Source organism: Pristiophorus japonicus, chromosome 8 (assembly GCF_044704955.1).
Source record: "Pristiophorus japonicus isolate sPriJap1 chromosome 8, sPriJap1.hap1, whole genome shotgun sequence".
Lineage (NCBI taxonomy): Eukaryota > Metazoa > Chordata > Chondrichthyes > Pristiophoridae > Pristiophorus > Pristiophorus japonicus.
The window spans coordinates 169,856,171-169,882,781 of record NC_091984.1 but is presented as its reverse complement, the minus strand read 5'-3'; the positions used below and the strand labels follow the sequence as shown (position 1 = coordinate 169,882,781).

The window sequence follows — 26,611 nt, the reverse complement described above, 5'->3', positions numbered from 1 at the left end:
GCCTCCTTGTTTAAATAGGGGCGTTACCTTTGCAGTTTTCCAATCTGCTGGGACCTCCCCAGAATCCAGGGAATTTTGGTAAATTACAACCAATGCATCCACAATCCCTGCGGCTACTTCTCTTTAGACCCTAGGATGCAAGACATCAGATCCAGGGGATTGATCTGCCTTTAGTCCCATTATCTTACTGAGTACCACCTCCTTAGTGATTGTGTTAAGTTCCTTCCCCCATAGCCCCTTGACTATTCACTGTTGGGATATTGTTAGTGTCCTCTACCGTAAAGACTGATACAAAATATTTGTTCAGAGTTTCTGCCATCTCCATGTTCCCCATTACTAATTCCCCGGTCTCGTCCTCTGAGGAATCAACATTTACTTTAGCTACTCTTTTTTCCTTTTTATATACTTATAGAAACTCTTGCTATCTGTTTTTATATTTTGTGCTAGTTTACTTTCATAGTCTATCTTCCCTTTCTTAATCATTTTTTTTAGTCGTTCTTTGCTGGCTTTTAAAAGCTTCCCAGTCTTCTGTCCTCCCACTAGTTTGGGCCACTTTGTATGCCCTTGTTTTTAATTGGATACCGTCCTTTATTTCTTTAGTTGGCCACGGATGGCTATCTTTTCTTTTACACCCTTTCCTCCTCACTGGAATATATTTTTCTTGAGAGTTGTGAAATAGCTCCTTGAATGTACACCACTGTTCATCAACCGTCCAACACTTTAATCTATTTTCCCAGTCCACTTTAGTCTGCTTCTGATCCGTCTTGCTCCCAAACCCAAGGTTTTATCCCATGCGAGGTGAACTGGTTGCCATTTAAATGATAGAATTAGAATTAGAGTGCTGCAGCACAGGAACAAGCCATTTGGACTGTCTGGTCTCGGCTGATGTTTTTCTCCCTATGAGCCACCTAGTCTAATCCGATTTCTCTCTCTCCATAGCCTTTAATGTAGGGTATTATTCTTATTCAAATATATCTCTTTTAAGGAACAAGCTAATAAAGGTACTCGTAGATCAGCAAAGGTTTGTGGCAGAGAATTCCAGTCTAATCGCCCTCTGTGGATATTTTTTGCTAACTTCCTCTTTAATTCTCATTATCTTAAATTTGTGCCCCTTGCTATTGTCCCAACAACCAGGGGAAACAATTCAGTACTATTTAACTCTTCTTAATCTTGAAGACCTTGATCAGGTTGCCTCTTTTCAGCTCCAGTGAAAAAGCTCGAACTTCATAAGTCTCTGTTCATAATTGCGGCCCTGCGTCTCTGGTAACACCCCAGTCAATCTACACTGCACCATTTCTATTGCGTTTTTTAATCCTTCCTGTAACGGAGTACCTAAAAATATACACAGTACCACAACAGTGGCCTAATTAAGCTCAACATTACCTCAGCAAAAGCAGAAAACAGCTGATGCTGGAAATCTGAAACCAAAACAGAAAATGCTGCAAACACTCAGCAGGTCAGATGGCATCTGTCGAGAGAACGGAAGAGTCTACCCAGTTTTGACAAAGGGCCTGCGCTGAACCATTAATTCTGTTCTCCCCACAGATGCTATCTGATCTGCTGAGTCTTTCCAGCATGTTTTTTGTGTTTAATTTCAGTGTTACCTCCTTGTTTTTGTAATTGATGCCTCTACATACAAAATCCAAGGATTCTGTTTGCTTTTTTATGGCCTTATCTACTTGTGCGGCCACCTTTAATGACGTGCATCAGCCCACCAAGACCCTTTGCTTCTCTGCTCCATATAAAATATTGGCATTTAAGGTGCATTTTCTCTCCCCATTCTTACTTCCAAAATGTGTTACTTGATCATTTTCACTGTAAACTGCATCTGCCACCAAATGGTCCATTCTGCTAGTCTACCCACATCCTTCTGAAGTCGTTCACAATCCTGGTCACAATTTGACATGCTCCCCAATTTGATGATAGTGATATTGTTCCCACAATTCCCAAGTCTCGATCAGTTTTACTATGTATAATCTGCAGGCTCAGCACAGACTCTTGTGGAACATCACTCACCACATCTTTCCAGTCTGAAAAACTTCCCTTTACCCCCTGACTCTTTTGGCCATCTCTATACATGTCATTGCATTCCTCTTATTTCCATGTGTTGTATTTCCCATATAATCATAGACTGTACCTTATTTCATAGCTGTTTGTAGAGCTAGATTTGCAAGGCCATGGGCAATTCACTTTCCATGTTGGGATTATTTGCTAGGGGAAATGAACACAAAATTCACAACACTCCTTAAATTATATTTGGCTTCCTAACTCTAACTGTAAAGCAGTGGCACTGAGGCAGTGCTCATCACTCACCATATCTCTGCCCAAGTGAGGTGATCTTGCATGAATACACACAGCTTATTTAACTATTTTATTGGCATGTTTAGGTGCAGTGGGAGTCTCAGTTGAAATGCTGGGTGGCAGCAACTACAGGATAGCTGTTGGCTGCCTGAAAATCCTGCCATTCCCCCCCCCCCCCCACCACACACAAGAAACACTTGCAGTACACAAACCCCTTGAGGAATTGGCTACTGGGGGGTGTGGGGAGATGGTCAAGAGAATTTGGCAGCATAAACCGAGGGTGGGCCTCTTGGAAGCTGAGGGCCATCCTAGGAGAGGGAAACTTCAATTCTCATATCTTTATATGTATAATATGCAGCCTCGGCACAGACCCTTGTGGAACACCACTCCACCGCATCTTTCCTGTCTGGAAAACTTCCTTTTACACCCCTACACTTTTTGACAGCTCTTTATCCATGTCACCACATTCGTCTTATTTCCACATGTCATATTTCCCATATACCATATGCGGTATCTTATCAAATACTTCCTTTTATCTATGCACTGTAATTTCTTTGAATAATTCTACAAGGTTCATCAAGGATGACTTGCCTTTTAGAAACTATGGCAACTGGCACTGAATAAATCTTTCGGGCTGACTTTTGTTATGGAGTTTTGACCAGTCCAAAATGGGAATTGAGTGTTCCTGATCAAGTTTTGTATCCATTCTGCTCAGTGTTAACTTTCATGCTTTCTTGGCTCAGTTGTAGCACCCTTGAGTTCGAAGGTTGTGGGTTCAAACCTCACTACCGAGACTTGAGCACATAATCTAGGCTGACACTCCAGTACAGTACTGAGGGACTGCTATACTGCCAGAGGTGCTGTCTTTCAGATGAGGCACTAAACCAAGGCCCTATTTACCCTTTTGGGTGGTAAAGGATCCGATGGAACTATTCAAAAAGGTGCTGGGGACCTCTTGCCGGTGTCCTGACCAAATTTTATCCTTCCACCAACATCACTCAAACAGATTATCTGATCACTTATTTCATTGCTGTTTGTAGAGCCTTGCTGTGCACAAATTGGGTGCCATGTTTTTCTATATTACAACAGCGATGACACTTTAAATTTGCTTCATTGGCTATCAAGCACTTTGGGATGCCCTGAGGTCATGAAATGCATTATATAAATGTAAGTTTATTTCCTTTTTAATCTCTACTGCTTTTTGTCCAGGCGGCACATAACCTACATGAGGATGCAGCGCATTACCCTCGGAAGATCCATTACCACAATCCACCAGATCTGGCTATGGAGGCTCTAGAGGTACAGAACCAAGTGACCAGCAACCAAAATCTCCAGGCTCCCGCGTACTTGAATATCTCTTGTGGCTTAAAAATGGTTATTTCCATACATGGATATTCTTGGACTTCCAGTAGATGTGGTTAAATGATCTGGATTGCATTTGAAGTTGGCAGAATTAAACAAACAGATGCATATTTGCATGCTCTCAATCGATAAGCTTATCCTATTTTTTTTAAAGCATCTTTCAGTACCAATGCATCTGGAAGAGAGATCAGAGTCCCAGTTGCGCTATGACCTCCGGGGAATCCTTTGCCTTTTCATAGTCTTTGGTGCGTGAGCTCTCAAAAGGCAATGGAGCAAAGGAGGTAGTGCGATTGGAGGTTAAAAACAAAAGAGAAATTGAGCCTCAGTTCTCGGTATTAATAAAATTGAAACAGTGATGTTTTCTGATAAAGTAATTCTGAGCCCAGTTTTATTGCCTCGTGTTGCTGCTTCACCCAATATTCGTTGCAGGATGAGGGGGGGTTTTACATTGTATTTAGCAACCTTTTTATTATTGATTGATTTAATTGGTTCAGTAATGCCACTTTGTGAACTAAAGCCAGAACTAAATCCGTAACTTGAATTGATTCTAAACTTCATAAAAATTGAGAGATTTCAAATTTAATGTCTCCTGTGTAATGTATGATCATCACTCTGAAGTCGTCATACTTTGTTAGAGGTGAAAAGCCATTTAAAAAAAAATAGAAACAGTAATTTCAAGATGGAATCTTGTGGCCCGGAGCCAGAAATGTTACAATTGCCCTCTAATTGACCCGAGGAGTTTAGAAGTGACTGCAATGACCTATATTTGCCTATTTATACCAGTTTTCTATAGGGAGTGCTGGAGCAGTGGCCTTTAAATTTACAACTGGCTTCAGACCTCAGATTGGCTGCATATCCACTAATCTGTAATAAAGACGACAAGGTTTTTTGTTCCGATATATGTGAATGACATAATGTGCTATCTAACCAAGTAAGAACAATTGTTCAAGCCTTTGCTTAATTGCTCCCTGTGGAAAATTAGTGCAAATATGGGTCATTGTAGCCAGCCCAAAACTCCTGAGGTGAATTAGAGGGTAATTGTATACAGTTCTGGCTCCTGGCCAGAAGACCCCATTATGACATGACTGCCTTTTTAAAAATTGATTTGGATGTATCAGTTAAATCTTACTGCATGTTTTACAAATATACTTTAATTATACTGATCAAACTTTTAAAATACACCCCTAAAAATGGGGGAAGTGATTTATCTGTTATAATTCGGTTTCTCATGGATTACTATTGCTGTGTGTGACAATATAAACTTGGGTGAATAATGATGGAGGCTTTATTTATAAATGTGGGGATTATGTGTTTCTGTAACCATGTGTTGATGTTCAGGTCTACTTCAGACTTCATGCCTCGATCCTCAAACTGCTGGAGAAAGATGAAGTGACCGTGGACTGTGAGATGCTCTTCAGCTACATAAAAGAGGCAGCTGAGGGGCCTTTCGCCAGAGGTGAAGAGAAGAGTACCTTTAAAGTCACCGAGAAGTAAGTGCTATTAAATTTAGAGGGCTATGGTGGTGAAGTGTATATAATTTGTGATGGGCATGAAGACAAGGCATGGTATAGAAACACAGAAAATAGTTGCAGGAGTAGGCCATTCGGCTCTTCGAGCCAGCACCACCGTTCAATATGATCATGGCTGATCATGCAACTTCAGTACCCCATTCCTGCTTTCTCTCCATACCCCTTGATCCCTTTAGCCGTAAGGGTCATATCTAACTCCCTTTTGAATATATCTAATGAACTGGCCTCAACAACTTGCAGCTGCAGACCCTGATGTTATGGGTTTGTTTTTGTTCAATAGTTGACAAAGATGATTTATTTTTTGCACTCACCATCAGGAAGTGTAACCATGAGTACCTTTTGCAAGAAAAAAATGAAATGGTCTATAAATAGTTGTGATTAGCTTTGTTTTTCCATAGTTTCAAAAAGTGTTTCATTTTCATACAAGTATGATATATAAAAACCTACTGGAAGTGGCCCTCGGGTGAGGACGAATGGGGATTGACTGCTAAATAGCCTGACGATAGTCATGGTGATGGCTTGCACCTTGACACATGGACATTTGGTGAGGTAGTAGAGTCCATGGAATCGTATCACAGCAAGGAGTGAATACCCCTGGGTGAGAAAAGAAATGGCAGAAGTGACTGAGAAGGAAACAAAATGTCTTTAAGAAAAGTAAAAGCAGGATCAGGCATTAGTGGATCTAATTGGGCAGCAGTAATCCGGAGTGCCCCACAGCAGATAGCGTGTCGGTGACATTGTTAGAAAGTCATCTGGGGAGACTACCAGGTTGTGTGGGAAAGCAGGGTGCCTGGAGGAAGGGGAAATGGTTGGGAGTACTGCAGAAAACTTACAAATTACATTTAATATTTAGAAATGTATATATTATTAAACGATAACGGTCAGATTTAATGCAAAACATGGATAAACTGAATCAGGGTTCATGGTGATCAAGAAGCTGCAATGTAACTTTAAAGGGGAATGGAAGTCCAGGTAACTAAGCAACCAACTGCCTGAAATGTAAAGGGGAGTTGTAACTTTGGGCTGGCCTCTGAGCTGACAAGATGCAACCTGATTTTTGGAATCCAATCTACCAGCTAACAGCCAGGGCTAATCTGAAATCTGAACCCCTGCCATTGCATTCACTGATGCCGCTCCTGATCCCTCCCCATTGATGATATCGGAGTGGAGGAGATCCGATCGGGTAGGCATCTCGCAAGGTAAAGATTTGATGCCTTCTGTTTCAAAATAAACATGCCATCTAGTCTTCCTCTTATAAGCATGACATCATGCTTACTTATTTTAGGAATATAATGCCATCTGGTGGAGTGACTTCCATAATTCAACGGTGATTGTAACTATGGACAGTACAATCTCATAGAGTTCCTCCTTGTCCGCAGGATGGGAGTGAAAGGTGACCACTTCAGCAAGGGAGGAAGGCAGGAGCAGATGGGAAACTATCTCTTGTGGGAGAGAGGTTGTTTAGAAAATGGCCTTGGAGGCAGGAGAGAGAGAAATAGGAAAATGCTTTGCAACAGGGAGCTAGTGACAAAATGCCTTGGCAGGGAGAGTAGTTAAACTCTCTTGGTGGATAGAAGGGTTACTGGGACCCAAAAGTTGCAATATTTCAGGGTGCAATGATTTACTTGCCTCTGTGGAAAGTCCATTGGAGATGAAAGATAACAAGGGAGGGGGATGTCACAAGGTGGTGTGAGGGAGATAATAAGGGCTTAGTGAAGAATTAAAATGTTTAATGTGTGTGGGCATCATTGACCACATTATAGCCAGTGAAGTGGTATAAGGATTTCAGAAAATGTGGAGGGAGACAGGAGACCTGGAAACCGAATGAAAGGGAGAGAGAGATTTCCATGACAATGGGCAATTGACTTTCCATGTTGGGATTATCTGTTGGGGGAAATTAACACAAAATTCACGATAGTCTAATTCTATTTGGTTTGTAGCTTCCTAACTCTAACCGAAATGTGAGGTGATCTGGCGTCAAAATACACAGATCATTTAAATATTTTAGTGGCATGCCGAGGGGTTGGGCGCTATAGAGTTCTGGGCTGAGATGTTTGGTGGCAGCAACTACAGAAGAGCTGTTGACTGCTTGAACAATTCTGCTATTTTTTTCCCCCACAAGGGAAACATATGGCATAAGAACCCTCTTGAGCAATTGGCCGGTGGGGGGTGGTCAAGAGAATTTGGCAGCATAAACAGAGGGGTGGGCCTCCCAGGAGAGGAAAAACTTTTAATTCTTATATTTGGCTTCCCCTTCAGAATCCTTTTAAGAACATAAACAGGAGCAGGAGTAGGCCATACAGCCCCTCGAACCTGCTCCGCCATTCAATAAGATCATGGCTGATCTGGTCTTGGCCTCAACTCCATTTTCCTGCCTGTTCCCCAAAACCCTCGACTCTCCTATAGTTCAAGAATCTGTCCAACTCAGCCTTGCATATATTCAATGACTCAGCCTCCACGGCTCTCTGGGGTAGAGAATTCCAAAAATTCACGACCCTCTGAAAGAAGGAATTCCTCCTCATCTCCATCTTAAATAGGTGACTCTTTATTCTGAAACTATGGCCCCTAGTTCTAGATTCCCCCATGAGGGGAAACATCTTCTCAGCATCTACTCAGTCAAGTCCCCTCAGAATCTTATGTTTCAATAAGATCACCTCCCATTCTTCTAAACTCCAATGAGTACAGACCCAACCTGCTCAACTTTTTCTCATAAGACAACCACTTTATCCCAGGAATCAACCTAGTGAACCTTCTCTGAACTGTCTCCAATGCAAGTATATCCTCTTAATAAGGAGACCAAAACTGTACACAATCCTCTAGGTGTGGTATCATCGACGCCCTGTACAGTTGCAGCAGGACTTCTCTACTTTTATACTCCATCCCCCTTACAATAAAGGCCAACATTCCATTTGCCTTCCTAATTACTTGCTGTACCTTTTTGTGTTTCATGCACAGATCCCTCTGTACGGCAGCATTTTGTACTCTCTCTATTTAAATAATATTTTGCTTTTCTATTCTTCCTATCAAAATGGATAATCTCACATTTTCCCACATTATGCTCCATCTGCCAAATTTTTCCCCACTCACTTAGCCTGTCTATATCCCTTTGCAGACTCTTTGTCCTCCTCACAAGTTGCTTTCCCATCCATCTTTGTATAGTCAGCAAATTTGACTACAATTCACTCGATCCCTTCATCCAAGTCATTATTTTAGAATGTAGATAGTTGAGGCTCCAGCACTGATCCCATTGGCACCCCACTCATTACAATTTGCCAACCGGATAACGACCCATTTATTTTGATTATCTGTGTTCTGTTAGTTAGCCAACCTTCTATCCATTCTAATATATTACCCCCAAAACCATGAGCTCTTATCTTGTGTAGTAACCTTTTATGTGGCACCTTATAGAATGCCTTTTGAAAATCCAAACACATTACATCTACTGGTTATCTTTATCCACATTGCTCGTTACATCCTCAGATAACCCTATAATTTGTTGAACACGATTTCCCTTTCATACAATCAAGTCGAGTCAAAATGGTTTTATGATTTTCTAAATGTCCTGCTACTGCTTCCTCAATAATGGATTTCAGCATTTTCCCAATGACTGATGTTAGGCTAACTGGCCTATAGTTTCCTGCTTTCTGTCTCCCTCCTTTCTTGAATAGGGGCGTTACATTTGGGGTTTTCCAATCCGCTGGGACCTTTCCAGAATCCAGGGAATTTTGGAAGATTACAACCAATGCAACAACTTTCTCTACAGCTATTTCTTTTAAGACCCTAGGTGTAGGCCATCTGCTCCAGGGGACTTAGTTACATTAGTTTGCCTAGTACTTTTTCTCTAGTGATAATTGTTTTAAACTTCCTCCCTTTTGCCTCCTGATTGGACATGGGAGGGGAGAATTACCTGGGCATTTTGTTCCAGGAGTCAGTCACATCCTTTGGGTTATGCAGCACTTTAGAGTTTGTCAATTATTTGGGACAGGAGGGTGTGACTGCGAGTCAGGAAGGTATGGGGACCCAGGATGTAGTGATGGAGGAGCCTCAGCCCTTGACCTTGTCCAACAGGTACGAGGTACTTGCTGCCTGAATGGATGAGAACAAGGACTACAGGGAGGATGAGCAAGCCATGGTTCAGGAGGCTGTTCAAGTGAGGGGAGTAAAAAGGAATGTCTTATGGGGCAGTATAGTTAGGGGGATAGATACAGTTCTCTGCTGCCGTGACGGGGCGTTTCCGGATGTTGCGTTGCCTGCCCAGTGCCAGGGTTAAGGATATCTCCTCGTGGTTGGAGAAGAACGTGAAGTGGGAGGGGGAGGATCCAGTTGTCGTGGTCCACATAGGAACCAACAACCATAGGTAAAACTAGGAATCCGTTTCTGCTGAAAGAGTTTGAGGAGCTAGGATCCAAATTAAAAAGCAGAACCACAAAGTAATAATCTCTGGATTGTTACCTGAGCCACGCGCAGATAGGTATAGGGACAAACTGATCAGAGAGTTAAATGTGTGGCTGAAAGATTGGTGTGGGAGACAGAGATTCAGTTACTGGGGCACTGACATCAGTACTGGGGAAAGAGGGAGCTGTCTGTTGGGACGGGCTCCACTTAAACCGGGCTGGGACCAGTGTCCTGGTGAACCGAATAACAAGAGCAGTAGACAGGGCTTTAAACTATTGGATGATTCAGGACACAGTAAATTTAAAAGCAGCAAGAGAAATGTTAAGGCTCTCGAGCAGAGTGGAGTTTAGGGTCAGGAAGGGACAGAGAGAGTAACAATCGGGCATCACTGACTGAGGTGACATCAGGGGAAAAATAGAAAAAAGTCAAAGCTAAAGGCACTATATCTGAATGCACAAAGCATTCACAATAAAATAGATGAATCAGTAGCGCAGATAGAAATGAATAGGTTTGATCTAATAGCCATTACAGAGACATGGTTGCAAAGTGGCCAAGGTTGGGAACTAAATATTCCAGGATATTTAACTTTTAGAAGATATCGGAAAAATTGAAAACGGGGAGGGGTATCCGTGATAAAGTATGGGATAAAGACAACAGAGAGAATGGATCTTGGCTCTGAAAATCAAGAAGTAAAATTAGTTTGGGTGGAGCTAAGAAACAGCATGGAACTGAAAACATTGGTGGATTTTTTTTTTAGGCCACAAACAGTAGTTGTAATGGGCCCAAGTTTCCACATGATTCGCGCCTGATTTTTAGGAGCAACTGGTGGAGAACGGACTATTTTAGAAATCGCAATTCTCCACTTTTTTTTTTCTGCAGTTCTAGTCAGGTAGAACAGTTCTAGTTTAGAACAGAATTTTTTCTTCAAAAGGGGGCGTGTCCGGCCACTGACGCCTGATTTGAAAGTTTCCACAGTGAAAATGTACTCCAAACTAAAGTAGAATGGAGCCAGTGAAGATTTTTGTAGAACTGAAAAAACCTGTTCTACACATTAAAAAATCAGGCGCAGGTTACAAATTAGGCGTCCAGAACGAGGGGGGGGGGAAGGGAACTCATTAAATTCGACAATAAATCCTTATTTATACTTCTACAAATATTATACAAATAAATCCAACCTGAATAAACATTTATAAGTGCTTCAGCCAGGGAGAATTCTGCAGCCGTTCGTGCCGCTGAGAGAGAGAGAGAGAGAGAGAGAGAGAGAGGCGCGTGCGCGTCGGGTCGGGGAACAGGAGCACGGGTCGGGTCAGTGGGGGGGGGGGGGGGGAGTGGGTCTCGGGTCGGGGGGGGGGGGGGAAGCGGGTCTCGGGTCGTCGGGGGGGGGGGGGAGCGGGGGTCGGGTCGGGTCTGGTCTGGTCGGTGGTGGGGGGGGGGGGGGAGAGAGAGTGAGTGTCGGGTCTGGTCAGGCGGGGAGCAGGAGCTGGCCGTGGGAGGAGCCCCAGTGAGGCCATTGGGCCAGGGCTATAGGGGCTGCGTGCTTCGGGCCCCTCCCACACAGTTCGGCGCCTGGAACTACTGCACTTGCATGCCGACTGTAGCGTGCATGTGCAGAGGTCCCGGCACTGTTTTCAGCGCCGGGACCTGGCTCCGCCCCCCTCCCACAGCTCGTGCTGACTGCGCCAAGGGCCAGAGGACCTGTAAGTAGGTGCAGACTACCGAGGATTTTTTTAGGCGCCGTTTTAGGCGCGAAAAACGGGCGCCCAGCTTGGAGGGGCACCCGTTTTTTTTCTTGTGGAAACTTGGGCCCAATATAGGGCAGAGTAAACATCAGGAAATTAGAGACGCATGTAATAAGGGTAATACAGTAATCATGGGGGACTTTAATCTACATATAGACTGGGCAAACCAAATTTGTAGTAATAGTGTGGAGGATGAATTCATGAAATGTATACAAGATAATTTTCGAGATCAGTATGTTGAGGAACCAACTAGGGAACAGGCTATTTTAGATCTAGTATTGTGAAATGAGTCAGTCAATTAATAAACTTGTAGTAACGGGACTTTTGGGGAAGAGTGACCATGATGTGATAGAATTTTATATTGAGTTTGAAAATGATTTAGTTAAATCCGAAACTAGGGTTTTAAATCTAAACAAAGCGAGGTGCGAGTTGGCTAAGGTAGATTGGGAAACTACATTAAAAAATATGATGGTAGACAATCAATGAATAGCATTTAAAGAATTAATACATAATTTACAACAAACATACATTCCTTTAAGGTGCAAAAACCCCACAGGAGAAGTGGTCCAACCGTCGCTAATGAGAAGTTTAAAAAATAGTATTCGATCAAAGGAAGAGGCTTATAATGTTGCCAAGAAGAGTAATAAGCCTGAGGATTGGGAGGATTTTAGAATTCAGCAATGGAGGACCAAGAAATTGATAAAGAAAGGGAAAATAGAATGAGAGTAAACTAGCGAGATACAAAAACAGACTGTGAAAGCTTCTGTAGGTGTGTAAAAAGGAAAAGATTAGCAAAAGTAAATGTGGGTCCCTTACAGGCTGAGACAGAAGAAATTATAATGGGGAATAAGGAAATGGCAGAGAAATTAAACAAATACTTTGTCTGTTGTCACAGAAGACGATGCAAAAAACCTAATGGAAATAGTGGAGAACCAAGGGTCAAACGAGAATGAGGAAATGAAAGAATGAGTAATGGTTTAAAAAAAAAATACTGGAGAAATTAATGGACTGAAAGCCGATAAATCTCCTGGACCTGATGGCCTACTTCCTCGGGTTTTGAAAGAGGTGGCTATAGAGATAGTGGATGCATTGGTTGTCATCTTCCAAAATTCCATAGATTCTAGAGCGGTTCCCGAGGATTGGAAGTTAGCAAATGTAACCCCACTATTTAAGAAAGGAAGGAGAGAGAAAGTATGGGATAAAGACAGTAGAGAGAATGGAAATAGTGGAGAACTACAGGTCAGTTAGCCTGACATCAGTAGTAGGGAAAACGTTAGATTCTATTATTAAGGATGTGGTAACAGGGTAGAAAATAATAGGATTGGGAAGAATCAACAAGGATTTATGAAAGGGAAATAGCGTTTGACAAATCTGTTAGTTTTTTGAGGTTGTAACTGGCAGAATAGATGGGAAGGAAACCAGTGGATGTGTATTTGGATTTTCAGAAGGCATTCGATAAAGTACCATACAAAAGGTTATTAAACAAAATTAGGGCTCATGGGATTGGAGGTAATATATTAGTGTGGATTGACGATTGGTTAACGGACAGAGTAGGAATAAACGGGTCATTTTCGGGTTGGCAGGCTGTAACTAGTGGGGTGCCGCAAGGATCAGTGCTTGGGCCCCAGCTATTCACAATCTATATCAATGATTTGGATGATACAAAGCCAGGTGGAAATGTAAGTTGTAAGGAGGATGAAAAGAGGATCCAAGGGGATGTGGACAGGTGAGTGGGCAAGAACATGACAAATGGAATATAATGTGGAGAAATGTGAAATTATCCACTTTGGTAGAAAAAATAGAAAAGCAGAATATTTTTTAAATGGTGAGAGATTGGGAAATGTTGGTGTTCAGAGGGACCTAGGACTCCTTGTACACAAATCAATGAAAGTTAACATTCAGGTGCAGCTAACAATTAAGAAAGCAAAAGTTATGTTTGCCTTTATTACAAGAGGATTTGAGTATAAGAGCAAAGACATCTTACTGCAATTATATAGGGCCCTGGTGAGACCACACCTGGAGTATTGTGTACAGTTTAGGTCTCCTTACCTAATGAAGGATATAGTTGCCACAGAGGGAGTGTAACAAAGGTTCACCAGACTGATTCCTGGGTAGGGGGGATTGTCCTCAGAGGAGAGATTGAGTAGACAAAGCCTATATTATCTGAGTTTAGAAGAATGAGAGGTGATCTCATTGAAACATATAGAATTCTTACAGAACCTGACAGGGTAATAATAATAACTTGTATTTATATAGCGCCTTTAACGTAATAAAACATCCCAAGGCGCTTCACAACAATTTTACAACACTTTAGATATTGACTATTGAGGGAAAGAGAGAAAATGCGTGAGAAGGAAGTGTAAAAAGAGGTTAAAGGCTTGGGTCTGAAGCAGCAGCCAAAATGCACACGCAGATAGACACAGGTCAAAAAACTAAAAAAAAAAGAAACTCAAATTACATTGTAAATAATACAGTAAGTAGTATACAATAGTAAAATCAGTATAATAAAGATTAATTATAATTAAACAACATTTAATAATGTATACCATAATTATAAATTAAGTTTAAAATTAGAAAATCAGCAATTGAATCAAATTAAATCAGTTATTAGCTTCCTTTAAGATTCATTCCCTGTCCAGTGATTCAATTAATCTGGAAGAACCAATCACTGTCCTTCATTCTTGTGATGTCATAATTGTATTACTTTTTATTTCTCATTTTGTTCTTTTGATAGGACCTATAATAGCTCCAGGCTTGAGCTGCCTCCGTTGTCAGGGAGATGTTGATGTTTAATCTCCCTTCAGCTGCTCCAGGCTCGAGTTGCCTCCATTGTCAGAGAGATGCTGATGTTTAAATCTCTCTCGAGGTATAGATGCAGGGAGGATGTTCCCTCTGGCTGCCGAGTCTAGAACCAGGCGTCACAGTCTCAGAATAAGAGGTCGGCCATTTAGGACTGAGATGAGGAGGGATTCCTTCACTGAGGGTTGTAAATCTTTGGAATTCTCTACCCCAGAGGGCTGTTGAGGCTCAGTCATTGAGTATATTCAAGACAGAGAGCGATAGAATTTTGGAGATTAAGGGAATCAAGGGATGTGGGGATTGTGTCGGCAAGTGGAGTTGAGATAGAGGATCAGCCAAGATCTCATTGAATGGCGGAGCAGGTTCGAGGGGCCGACTGGCCTACTCCTGCTCCTATTTCTTATGTTATGCAAGCAATCCACAGCCCGCCCTCTGGGAGGTGTGGTGTGGGGTAAGAGACTCCAACCAGAGTAAGGGGCTAAAATGTTTTTTAAATTGCTGCATTATTAAGCCTTCAGCATATCTTCCTCTCTTTCCCCCCCCCCTCCCCTCCTGATAGCAAAACACGAATTTATTGGATGCTGTTTGAGTGTTAAAATGTTTCAACAAATTAGAATTCTCTGTTCACACCAGTAATTTAATTTAAAGTATGGTGCTTGGTATTGCTTGTGGTGCAAAATAACTTTACCTTTAGTTTTGATTTTCTTGTAGGACTGGGGAAGCAGCATTCCTATTTCAAATGCTGAAGTTTTAGTTTGAAGTATTTGCTAGTCCTACAGAATGTGTTTGTATTGTGCAACACAACAGGGGCATCTAGTGGTCAGAATATGGTGCTGCAACTTCTGTGTTTCGCAGTCAGATGGTGTCGCCTGCCCAACTATAATATACATAACATAAGAAATAGGAGAAGGGAAGGCCATTTGGCCTCCTGCTCTCTGCCATTCAGTAAGATTATGGCTGATCATCTACCTCCGCTCTACTTGCCTGCACAATCCCTATATCCTTTGATCCCTTAATATTCAAAAATTTATCGATCTCTGTCTTGAATATACTCAATGACTGAGTCTCTCCAGCCCTCTGGGGTAGAGAATTCCAAAGATTCACCAATCTTTGAGTGAAGAAATTTCTCCTCATCTCAGTCCTAAATGGCCAGCCCATTATTCTGAGACTGTGACCCCTGGTTCTAGACTCCTCAGCCAGGGGAAACATCCTCCCTGCATCTACCCTGTCAAGCCCTGTAAGAATTGTGTATGTTTCAATGAAATCACCTCGCATTCTTCTAAACTCGAGAGAATATAGACTTAGTCAACTCAATCTGTCCTCATAGGACACTCCCCCCACCCCATCCATCCCAGGAACCTTCGTTGCACTCTCTCTATGGCAAGTATATCCTTCCTTGGGTAAGGAGACCAAAACTGTACACGATACTCCAGGTGCAGTCTCACCAGGGCCTTTGTATGCACTCACACAACAAAACTCTTCTGTTCTGTTGTAACTTTAAAACATTTGGACGATGAATAGTAATTATCTTTGATGGCATCATCTCACTTTTTTCTTTCTCTTCTCCCCTCCTCTTTAGGGAAAAGTCCTGTACAAATGATGACGACTCCCATTCTTCTGCTGGAACAGTACAAGGTCAAGGAAACCTTACCTCGGGTCCAGGTCTGACATCCCCACCTTACACAGCCACTCCGATTGACCACGATTACGTCAAACGTAAAATCCCCCGTCAGCAGGCTTCAATTGATGGTATTTTTCTTGTTCTAGATAATGGCAAACTTGGGAGGTGGTTAATAATTGGGGCAATCATAAGTGGTGAATTCTGTTAAATGCAAAACACTGGGTGATGGTGCGTAGGAAAATGGGCAATATGGCTGCTACCTAGCTTTCAGAAATGATGGGTTTCTCAATTAGGTTTCTTTAATCATTTCTCGGTGCTTGCTTGGATTGTTGTGTCTGCTGCTTTGCTTGTGTTTGTACAAAGTGCAACTTGGCTGCATCCAGTGCTGTTACAGGAATTGTAAACAGAATAAACATCTACAGAATGATGCCAGTACTGGCCATCACTTACAGTTCTCTGAGCCAGTCCTGAAAACAGTATGTTCTTCTGGAAAATACAACAGGCAGTCACGTCAACTCCGTGGCTTTGTGGTGGAGTCTGCATCCACCATTTGAGTTGATCCAGGTTGTAAATGCTGCAGTTGCTGCCTTAGCCATCTGTGCATGCTTCGTGTCTTGCTATTCTCCTACCTGGTCCTGTAGCTTTTATTTTATCGTTCTACGTTTATCCATGACCTTCACGTATGTTTGCTGAATCCAGACCTACTCCGTACTCCGACTATACTGGAGTCAATACTTTGGTCACTCACTGTCCCGGCACATTTTAGTGTTTACCCCCAACTCACCAGTAGTGCAAGGAGAGTTGAGGGAAGGCAATTGCAGAAATCCTGCCCTCTAGTACATTTTAAATTGCTGGAATGACCTTTACAGTTAAAGTTTTGGAATTGAATTAAAATATGACTCTTCGCATTCAAAGAGAAGTATTGCTGTGTTTGGCAACAGTTCGGTAGTAGTTTATGATTTGATTAGTTCTACCTATTCATCTTGTAAGTTAGGGTTTTTTTTTTGTTTTGTATCTTGTTAGTGTAAGGAACTGGTTTGCTTGTGTGTGAAAGGGACAGGTGCAATTTTATTTTGTTCTGTCCTCTCTATAAGTACTTAAATTCCCAAGACGTATGCAGGGGCAGAAATATTTAGGAAGAATTGTGTTGGCCCAGATAAATCTTAACACAGCTATTCAAAGAGAGGCAGAGATGGCGATACAAACTACTTGCTTCTCCAGTCTCATTAGTGCTGATTCATATCATTTGGCCGTGTTTCTTGGAACGTAAGCAGTTTGAATAGTGCAGATGTAAGTGCTGGAGGGAAATGGCAATAATCGTGTACTCATCCCAGCATTTTTTGTTGGTCCCAGTTAGGCACTAGGAAACTAAAGTAGTTTCAGTTACTGTGCTGAGATTAAATGGTAATTGCTGCTTTTAAACTTGTTTACTGCTTTTTAAATTTAAAATATTTAGCAGGGATGAGTATTATTTTCATCAGATTTTGTGGGATTTTTAAGTACGTTATACAGCGGTGAGCTAATCGGGCAATGATTAGTTTCCTGGCTTTGAAGGCAGGTTACCCAGATCGGCGATGACGCTGAGATAATGTATCAAAACCTTGCAGAAGGAAAGAAATGGAAACCAAGGTGAAGGGTCAAGGCCCAGAGTGCAGTGCAGCAACAAGGTTGAAAAGAGTACAACGGATGAAGTAAATCAAGAACCAATGATTGATTAATGCCAAGCATGAGTTTCAAAAGTCTGAAGACATTAGGGTAAATGAAAGCACTGAGGAAGGCAAGGAGCTCCACTGTTATGAGATCCTGAGGAGAAATCCTGAGGAGAAATGAGAGGAGGAGACCATATGAGGAGTCTTGGTTTCAACATATTGGGAATATGTGGGGGTAGGGTGAGGAGAGGGGAGAATGTGCAGGACAGAATATTAGTGCCTTGGAAGGGACAAGAGAGGAGAGTTTTGATATCAATTAAATACACAAAAGAAAGGTGGTGTGGGGGTAGAATGAAGGGGATCATTTACCAAACAAACCGCTTTCCTCCACATTATCCTCCTCCAATGCCACCTCTCCGTTGTCCAGCTGGGTGGGACTGCCCTCGCCTGCTTCCATTAACGGTCCAGTCTTAGCCAGAGAATAACCTACAATGGCTTTTCTTCCTTGTGTTCTAATTGACCCAGAAAGGTGCTTCAGACCATATATCCGCTTCTTCACCAAAACCGCCTACTTCCACCTCCATATACATCGCCCGTCTCCGACCCTGCTTTAGCTCATCCACTGCTGAAACCCTCATTCATGCCTTTGTTACCTCTGGACTTGGCTATTCCAATGCTGTCCTGCCTGGACTCCCATTTTCCACCCTCCATAAACTTGGGCTTATCTATATCCTAACTCGCACCATGTCCCGTTCACCCTTCAATTCTGTGCTCGCTAACCTACATTGGCTCCCTAGACCAACGACGTCTCACTTGTTTTCAAAGTCCCTCAACTGTCGCTATCTCTGTAATCTCCAGCCTACACCCACCGAGATCTCTGTGCCCCTCCAATTCTGGCCTCTTGCGCACCCCGATTTTAATCATGCCACCATTGGCGGTCGTGCCGTCAGCTGCCTAGGCCCTAAGCTCTGGAACTCCCTCCCTAAACCCCTCTATCTCTAGCTCTCTCTCCTTTAAGGCGCTCCTTAAAACCTACCTCTTTGACCAAGTTTTTTCTCGCCTGTCCTAATATCATTTTGTGGCTTGGTATCAAATTTTGCTTCTGTGAAGTGACTTGTAATGTTTACAACGTTAAAGGTGCTATATAAATGCAAGTTGTTGTTATATCCTATCCAGGAGTGTGAGGAAGGTGTCAGAAATAGCTTACCAGATATGGAAGCATTATTGAAGTCAAATATGCACGTGGGCTTCATAAGGAGTAAGCCTTGTGAAAGAAAAGAGGTTTGCCATGAATCAGGAAACAATTTCTTGGGGACAGCGTTAGCAATTTTAGAGATATGGGTGTTCTACTGAAGTCAGAGGAGAGTATGAAGAGATGAGGGATATGAGAGCGACACTATATAAAAGTAAAATGTGGCAGCTGTTAAACCTGTGAGGGACAAAGAAAGTGAAGAACCTGTTTTATTGTTGCACTGAAGATGAAGATCCAATAATTCCGCCATTGCGCTGAACACTGGAGGTTGAGAGCAGTGTGATGAATGCAGAGTGGCGTGATCAATGAAACGGGGATGGTTGGGTGATGTGTGGAGGAGGTCATTTTGATATGAAGAAAGAATAGAACGGGGGGAAAAAATCTAAGGCTGGGGACCACTAAATTAATGGAAAAAACATCAGAGGATAAACATTCGCCTGCAGCACACAGCGGTTTCAGAGGAAAATGGATACCCATCAACAAATCTTTGTTTCGGGGCATGCAGCTGATAATTTGCATAACTCTTATGATGGGCGTAGATTTGGTACTGCATGCAATTAATTGGTGTACTTCGCCTGTGCTTTCCGGCTATTTGTATTGGAAGCTATGAAACTTGTTTTCCTTCCGACAAGGGTATGCACCCTTCTGCTTTTATTATTCTCTCCTCTAGCTTGCTATGCTGCGGATATGCTTGCACATGCTCTTCGTTTAGTTCCATTATGATATGATAGGTCCCATTGCTTGTTCTACAGTTTCTGTCAAGCCATCTATTTTTCTTTCTGCAACCGCCTCTGCACGTGCGTCGCCCCCATCCCCTGCTGAGACCCTCATCCACACCGTCGTCACCTCCAGGCTTGACTTCTCATAACGCTATTCTTGCCACTTCAGCGCATCTAATCCTGCACTTTTTAGTCCTGATCTCGTATCACTGCGTAACCAGTCTTTATTGGCTGCTTGTCCCCCAGCGCATTGATCTCATTCAATGGCCTTTTGCCCAAACCCAATTTCTGCTTTCTCCAGTCTTGTGTGCAGTGCATCTTGTGCTCTTCTGGCTCTGGCCTATTTTGAATTCCCCCTTCCCTCAGCTCTACCGTTGCATCTTGGCCTTCGTCCTCAACCATGCTAATTCCCTCCTTTCAAAAGCTTTCTCAAAATCTACCTCTGAACTTGCTCTCGTACACCTCGCGTAATGCTTCTCCAGTGTTCTGCATTAATGTTCTCCTCTGCAGTACCTTGGGGTGTATTGCTATGTTACAGCTGTGTGTCGGTGATGATACTGGATACATTCCATTTATTCTTGTTTCTCCTGCCCTACATTTTGATATTTATTGTTGTTTTCTCTGCTGTGTTATATGCATCTCCTATTCTTCCAACCATCAGATCCAAGCTCCACCCTTTTCGACTGTGACTAAAGTCCATGGCCGGAACTTGCGGTCAGCGGTGAAGCGACGGCACTCGCTGCTGCCCTCGCAGAAAGCTGCCCACAAAGATCTAGCGATCTCTGTGGTGTGAATTTCAGCTCTCCCGACCTTTGTTTGAATCTGGTGCCAAATCAAACGAATCCTAATCTTCCAGCAACAGTGATGTCATCAAGCTGGCTAAGCAGCCAATCACATTGAAGAATTTTCTCAGACAGCAAACTAAGAAGTAAAATGCACAGATTCTAACTTACTTTGACTTTTTATAAATTTTACAGAGAGCGCAATAAAGATTGGCGCATACACATGATTAAGGTAGAAGCTGAAATATCAAAAACTTAAAAAAAAATTATATTTAAAAACGTGTAATAAATCATATTTAAGGTAAAACTTTATATTCCGCAAATATAAAATAGTTTTTCAAGGCCAGAACGGTTGTTTAGCAGTCAATATGCCGTTAATAACACAATTACACTTAAAGTTTTAGGGTTGTTTTTAACAGCGACATTCCACCATAAAAGGGGAAATTTTCATCCTTGTATGTGATTTCAACTGATTGCCGGCTCTAGGGATTCCACAGTGCAGCCTGTGGCGGAGGAGGGAATGACTGACTGCAACCTCAGCATTTCCACATTTATCTGAGCAGGCGCTAAATCCTGAAGTTGCGGTCAGTTTTAGAGGGGTAATGATGGTGAATGCTGGTACAGTTTCGCCTTCATTACCACTGCAAAATCCGGACCCATATTTCTTCCTCTATCACTCCTCTCCTATTCAACAAACTCCTGCTGTTTAATATGTTGCAACCATGAATATGTCTAGAATCAGTTTTTTCCCCTGATGTTCCGTATCATTTATTTCTCTAATTTTATATTCTCATCCTGGATTACCTGTTTAACATTCTTATATGTAGTTGTATATACTTTCCCGGCTCCTTCCTTTTCCATTCTTTCTTCAAATTTTTTTTTCAGACTTTTTTTTCCCCCGCAACTTCTGCAGGCTTTTGAAACTCGAGCTTACAGGCTGCCATTTTGTGACTGACCGTGTCTCCTATTCCCATCTACCTTGCTGCTTCCTGTACTATTGGTCCAGATTATGAAACCCTCACCCAGTTTTCTCAATAAAGGGGAAAAACAAAACTGCTGTTTTTAACTTGTATATTTACCCTTTTAGGTTTTGATACCAAGATGCTTTTTTTTTGGCTTTTCCACAACCTCTTTCTGGATAAATGTAGTGTCTATAACAGTATAATGGTCCCTTTTCTATGTGTAAAATTGTGATATTAGATGTACATTTTATTTACACTTTCGAGCTACATTATCTAAATGATTCTGTTTTTGTTTGATGTTTGTCTTTTCGAGTATATTTTTTCAATTCCTTCATCCCATTTTGATTCTGTGACTGTGCAGATATCTGGTTATTCTCTCTAACTATTCCTGCCTCCGTTGCCAGGCCACAATATTACTTCAGTCACATTATGATCACTGGCAGTCAAATGTTCCTCCAACTCTTCACTTTTCCATTGTTTCACGTTCACTGCTAAATGAAGTTTGATCTCTTTTCCAGTCCCTGTTGTAACAGCCTGTGACCAGAAATAGTCCAGTATCCACTCCATTCCATTTTCGGAGGTTCCTCCTCACTCTCCTCTGTAAATAAAGATCATTAATCCTTTTTAATCATTCAGCCCCCACTTGAAATTAAGAATTTCCAGCATCCCATGGGGAAAGTTTTCAGGAATGCTGTCCCTTTTAAGAAAGCCGCGTTCTGTCCAATAGCTCCTCTTTCCATATCCTGCTATATTATAGACTTGATCTGAGGTAGTTCAGTTCTCGTTCTCCCATCTCAGGAAAACATGGTTTCCGACTGCTTGCAGCAAAGTTTGGTACCATTTTATTGTTTTCTACTTCATATTTCAGGTTTTTTTTTTAAGTCTCTCACCACTTAAGGGTATAAAGGGAAGAGTTTCTTGAAGTTATGTTGAGTTTTACATTAGTGTTTTTCACTAAGTTGTCCCCAAGCCCATTGCTGCCGCTTGATTAATGTGTATTTAAAATGTGTACAGTGATTGACCTCGCTCCTTCTCACCGCACCTCCTGTCATTGCACATCATCAACTCAAGACCTTGACATTAACTAAACCACTGACAATAGATTCTGCAGATCCAAGCTCAATTTTGAAAGCTTTTGGAGTAGTAAAGCTCTTCTTGACTTCTAGATCAGAGAGCGGCTGCTGTGTGAGTATGAAGTGTTTGGAAGATCATTCCCTTTCTTCACCCCCTCCTGCTTTGAAATAATGCACAAAATGGAGCATTATTGAGGTCAACTTTTGTTCTATTCATTGTCTGGATGTAGGCGAGCTAACGAGACTGGCATTTATTGTGCATCCATACATGAATCAGAGAAGGTTGCAGTGGGCCACCTTCTTGCACAACTGGTAGCGGTTTGAAAACAACCCGAGTGGCTTGCTAAGCCATTTCAGACAGCAGTTAAGAGTCAGCCACGTTGGTATGGGACTGGAGTCACATATAGGCCAGACTGGGTAAGGAAGGACGGCAGGTTTCCTTCCCTAAAGGACATTAACTATTGATCACCGTGCAGATATCCGGGGAAGGGAAGCCTTCATTTCCCACAACCACCTCTGGAATCCATCACAAGCAGACCTTACTTTGGAATTTCAGCAGTTTGTGACCAGCTTTCGTTACTGAGTCCTGGTTCCCAATCAGTTCCCATTTAATGGCATAGAACCAATTAAGAGGGAACAAAAAAACTATTTTTAACTTCTATACATTTATTTTTCCAGAAACAAAAATACTGATCAACCACTGTTGGTACTTAAATACTTGTAATCAGCCTCTGGTGCTAAAAATGAAATGATGCTATCTTGGATCTAGTAGACACAAGTGCCTGGCAATGACTATCTTCAACAAACGGAAGTTTAACCACCGCTCCTTGACATTCAACAGCATTACTATCATCGAATCCCCCACCATTGACATTCTGGGGGTCACCATTGACCAGAAAGTTAACTGGACCAGCCACATAAACACTGTAGCAACAAGAGCGGGTCAGAGGCTAGGTATTCTGTGGTGAATTTCTCACCTCCTGGCTCCTCAAAGCCTAGCCACCATCCACATGGGCATAAGTGTGGAATATTCTCCACTTGCCTAGATAAGTGTAGGTCTAACAACACTCAAGAAGCTCGACACCATCCAGGACAAAGCAGACAACTTGATTGGCACCCCATCCACCACCTTCGACATTCACTCCCTCCACCACTGGCGTACCGTGGCTGCAGTGTGCACCATCTACAAGATGCACTGCAGCAACTCACCATGGCTTCTTCGACAGCATCTCCCAAACCCGTGACCGCTACCACCTAGAAGGACAAGGGCAGCAGGCGCATGGGAACACCATCACCTGCAAGTTCCCCTCCAAGTTACACACCATCCTGACTTGTAAATTTCTCGCCATTCCTTTATTGTTGCTGGATCAAAATCCTGGAACTTCCTCCCTCTAGCACTATGGGAGTACTTTCACCACACAGACTGCAGTGGTTCAAGAAGGCGGCTCACCACCACCTTCTCAAGGGCAGTTAGGGATAGGCAATAAATGTCGGCTTTGCCAGCGACGCCCACATCTCGGGAACGAATAAAAAAATATATCCAGAAGCTAAAACTTCCCCATGTTCCCTCCATCACTCCTTCCACAGTTACAATTGTCCGGGAGAATAATCCCGAGGGTAGCTGTGGCATTCTGTCTGGGTAGGATGCCATAAATCCTTCAAGTTACCAAAGAGGTCCTGAGTCCTTAGTCCCTGGCCAACTTAGTTTTTCAGGATCATACTAAGTAAATTTCCCATCTGTTATGGAAAAAATAGAAACCATGTAACTAAAGAAGTAAGTTGTATTCCCAGGAAACCTAGCCTCCCAGAAGCAAATGATTTCATGTTTGACATTGCGTAATGTTTATACCCGAAGACTTGATCCAGCTTGATGCAGCTGCCATGCAGGCCACATTTATATCTGAGGCTCAGACTGTTGTGCATAACATTGTCCTTTAGTGAGGTTACTGCAGCGGCCTGCTATGGGCATCTTGGATATGCACATCAGGACAATCGGCCTTGACAATTTCCTGTATTAGTAGTAATCTGATTTGCAGATTCACCTACTGGAGTTTCCATTCTTAATCCGACTGAGTTGATGCTGAAAGGTTTTAGGAAGCATGTACACAGTCAATGGACAGTGCCTGGGTGGTAAAGAATTAGCTCGAGCAGAGCCAGTATCCAGCCTGTCTTACCTCGGTGAAGAGAGCCAATTTGGATCCAGAAGTGAATTTACTTGGGGATCCCTGGCTGAGAGACCAGCAGGGGCCACGGAGGAAAAAACCTGCTGTCCTCTCCACTGTCTTCGTTACTTCATAATCCCCTGTCATGGCGCCATCTCAACTTTTCAGGAGGGACGTATGTTGGGGCTGCATCTTTATTTTACAGGGAATGGCAGCAGATCGTTTATGTTGCTTGGCTAGCACAGTGGCTGAACAACTTTGAACAAATATTTTGTATCGGTCTTCACGGTAGAAGACACTAAAACGTCCCAATAATAGATAATCAAGGGGCTATAGGGAGGGAGGAACTTAAAACTATCACTAAAGAAAAAGTACTTGGTAAAATAATGGGACTAAAGGTGGACAAGGCCCCTGGACTTGATGGCCTGCATCCTACGGTCTTAAAAGAAGTGGCTGCAGAGATAGTGGATGCATTGGTTCTGTCTTCACTAAGGACAACACGAATAACCTCCCGAAAATACTAGGGGACCGAAGGTCTAACAAAAAGGAGGAACTGAGGGAAATCCTTATGTCAGGAAATGGTGTTGGGGAAATTGATGGGATTGAAGGCCGATAAATCCCCAGGGCCTGATAGTCTGCATCCCAGAGTACTTAAGGAAGTGGCCCTTGAAATAGTAGATGCATTGGTGGTCATTTTCCAACATTCCATGGACTCTGGATCAGTTCCTATGGTTTGGAGGTAGCTAATGTAACACCACTTTTTTAAAAAAGAGGGAGAGAGAAAACAGGGAAATGCTGGAATCAGTTATTAAAGATGTAATAGCAGCGCATTTGGAAAGCAGTGGCGGGATCGGTCCAAGTCAGCCTGGATTTATGAAAGGGAAATCATGTTTGATAAGTCTTCTAGAATTTTTTGAGGATGTAACTAGCAAAGTGGATAAGGGAGAACCAGTGAATATGGTGTATTTGGACTTTTGACAAGGTCCCACACAAGAGATTAGTGTGCAAAATTAAGGCACATGGTATTGGGGGGTAATGTATTGACGTGGATAGAGAACTGGTTGGCAGACAGGAAGCAAAGAGTAGAAATAAACGGGTCCTTTTCAGAATGGCAGGCAGTGACTAGTGGGGTACCGCAAGGTTCGGTGCCGGGACCCCAGCTATTTACAATATATATTAATGATTTAGACGAAGGAATTGAATGGAATATCTCCCAAGTTTGCAGATGATACTAAGCTGGGTGGCAGTGTGAGCTGTGAGGAGGATGCTAAGAGGCTGCAGGGTGACTTGGACAGATTAGGAGAGTGAGCAAATGCATGGCAGATGCAGTATAATGTGGATAAGTGTGAGGTTATCCACCTTGGTAGCAAAAACAGGAAGGCAGATTATTATCTGAATGGTGACAGATTAGTAAAAAGGGAGGTGCAACGAGACCTGGGTGTCATAGTACATCAGTCATTGAAAGTAGGCATGCAGGTACAGCAGGCAGTAAAGAAAGCAAATGGCATGTTGGCCTTCAAAGCGAGAGGATTTGAGTATAGGAGCAGGGAGGTCTTACTGCAGTTGTACAGGGCCTTGGTGAGACCACACCTTGAGTATTGTGTGCAGTTTTGGTCTCCTAATCTGAGGATTAGGAGACTATTGAGGGAGTGCAGCGAAGGTTCACCAGACTGATTCCTGGGATGGCAGGACTGACATGAAGAAAGACTGGATCAACTAGGCTTATATTCACTGGAATTTAGAAGAATGAGAGGGGATCTCATAGAAGTATATAAAATTCTGATGGGATTGGACAGGTTAGATGCAGGAAGAATGTTCCCGATGTTGGGGAAGTCCAGAACTAGGGGTCACAGTCTAAGGATAAGGAGTAAGCCATCTAGGACCGAGATGAAGAGAAACTTTTTCACCCAGAGAATTGTGAACCTCTGGAATTCTCTACCACAGCAAGTTGTTGAGTCCAGTTCATTGGATATATTCAAAAGGGAGTTAGATGTTCAGCCATGAACTCATTGAATGGCAGTGCAGGCTCGAAGGGCCGAATGGCCTACTCCTGCACCTAATTTCTATGTTTCTATGTGGCCCTTACAGCTAAATGGATCAAGGAGTATGGAGAGAGGGCAGGAGTGGGGTACTGAAGTTGCATCATCAGCTATGATATTGAATGGTGGTGTAGGCTCGAAGGGCTGAATGGCCTGCTCCTGCACCTATTTTCTATGTTTCTACGTTTCTAATCTACCAAAATTTTCTGGATTCCGGAGAGGTCCCA

The 26,611-nt window shown here is 42.6% G+C and overlaps 1 protein-coding gene across 1 annotated transcript in view; it reads left to right on the top strand.

Moving 5' to 3' along the window:
- cabin1 (calcineurin binding protein 1) overlaps positions 1-26,611 on the top strand; it is a 539,464-nt gene that overhangs the window by 111,778 nt on the left and 401,075 nt on the right. The window contains 3 exon segments of the mRNA XM_070887525.1: positions 3,511-3,600; positions 5,002-5,153; positions 15,705-15,874. Coding sequence (XP_070743626.1) covers positions 3,511-3,600; positions 5,002-5,153; positions 15,705-15,874 — 412 coding nt within the window.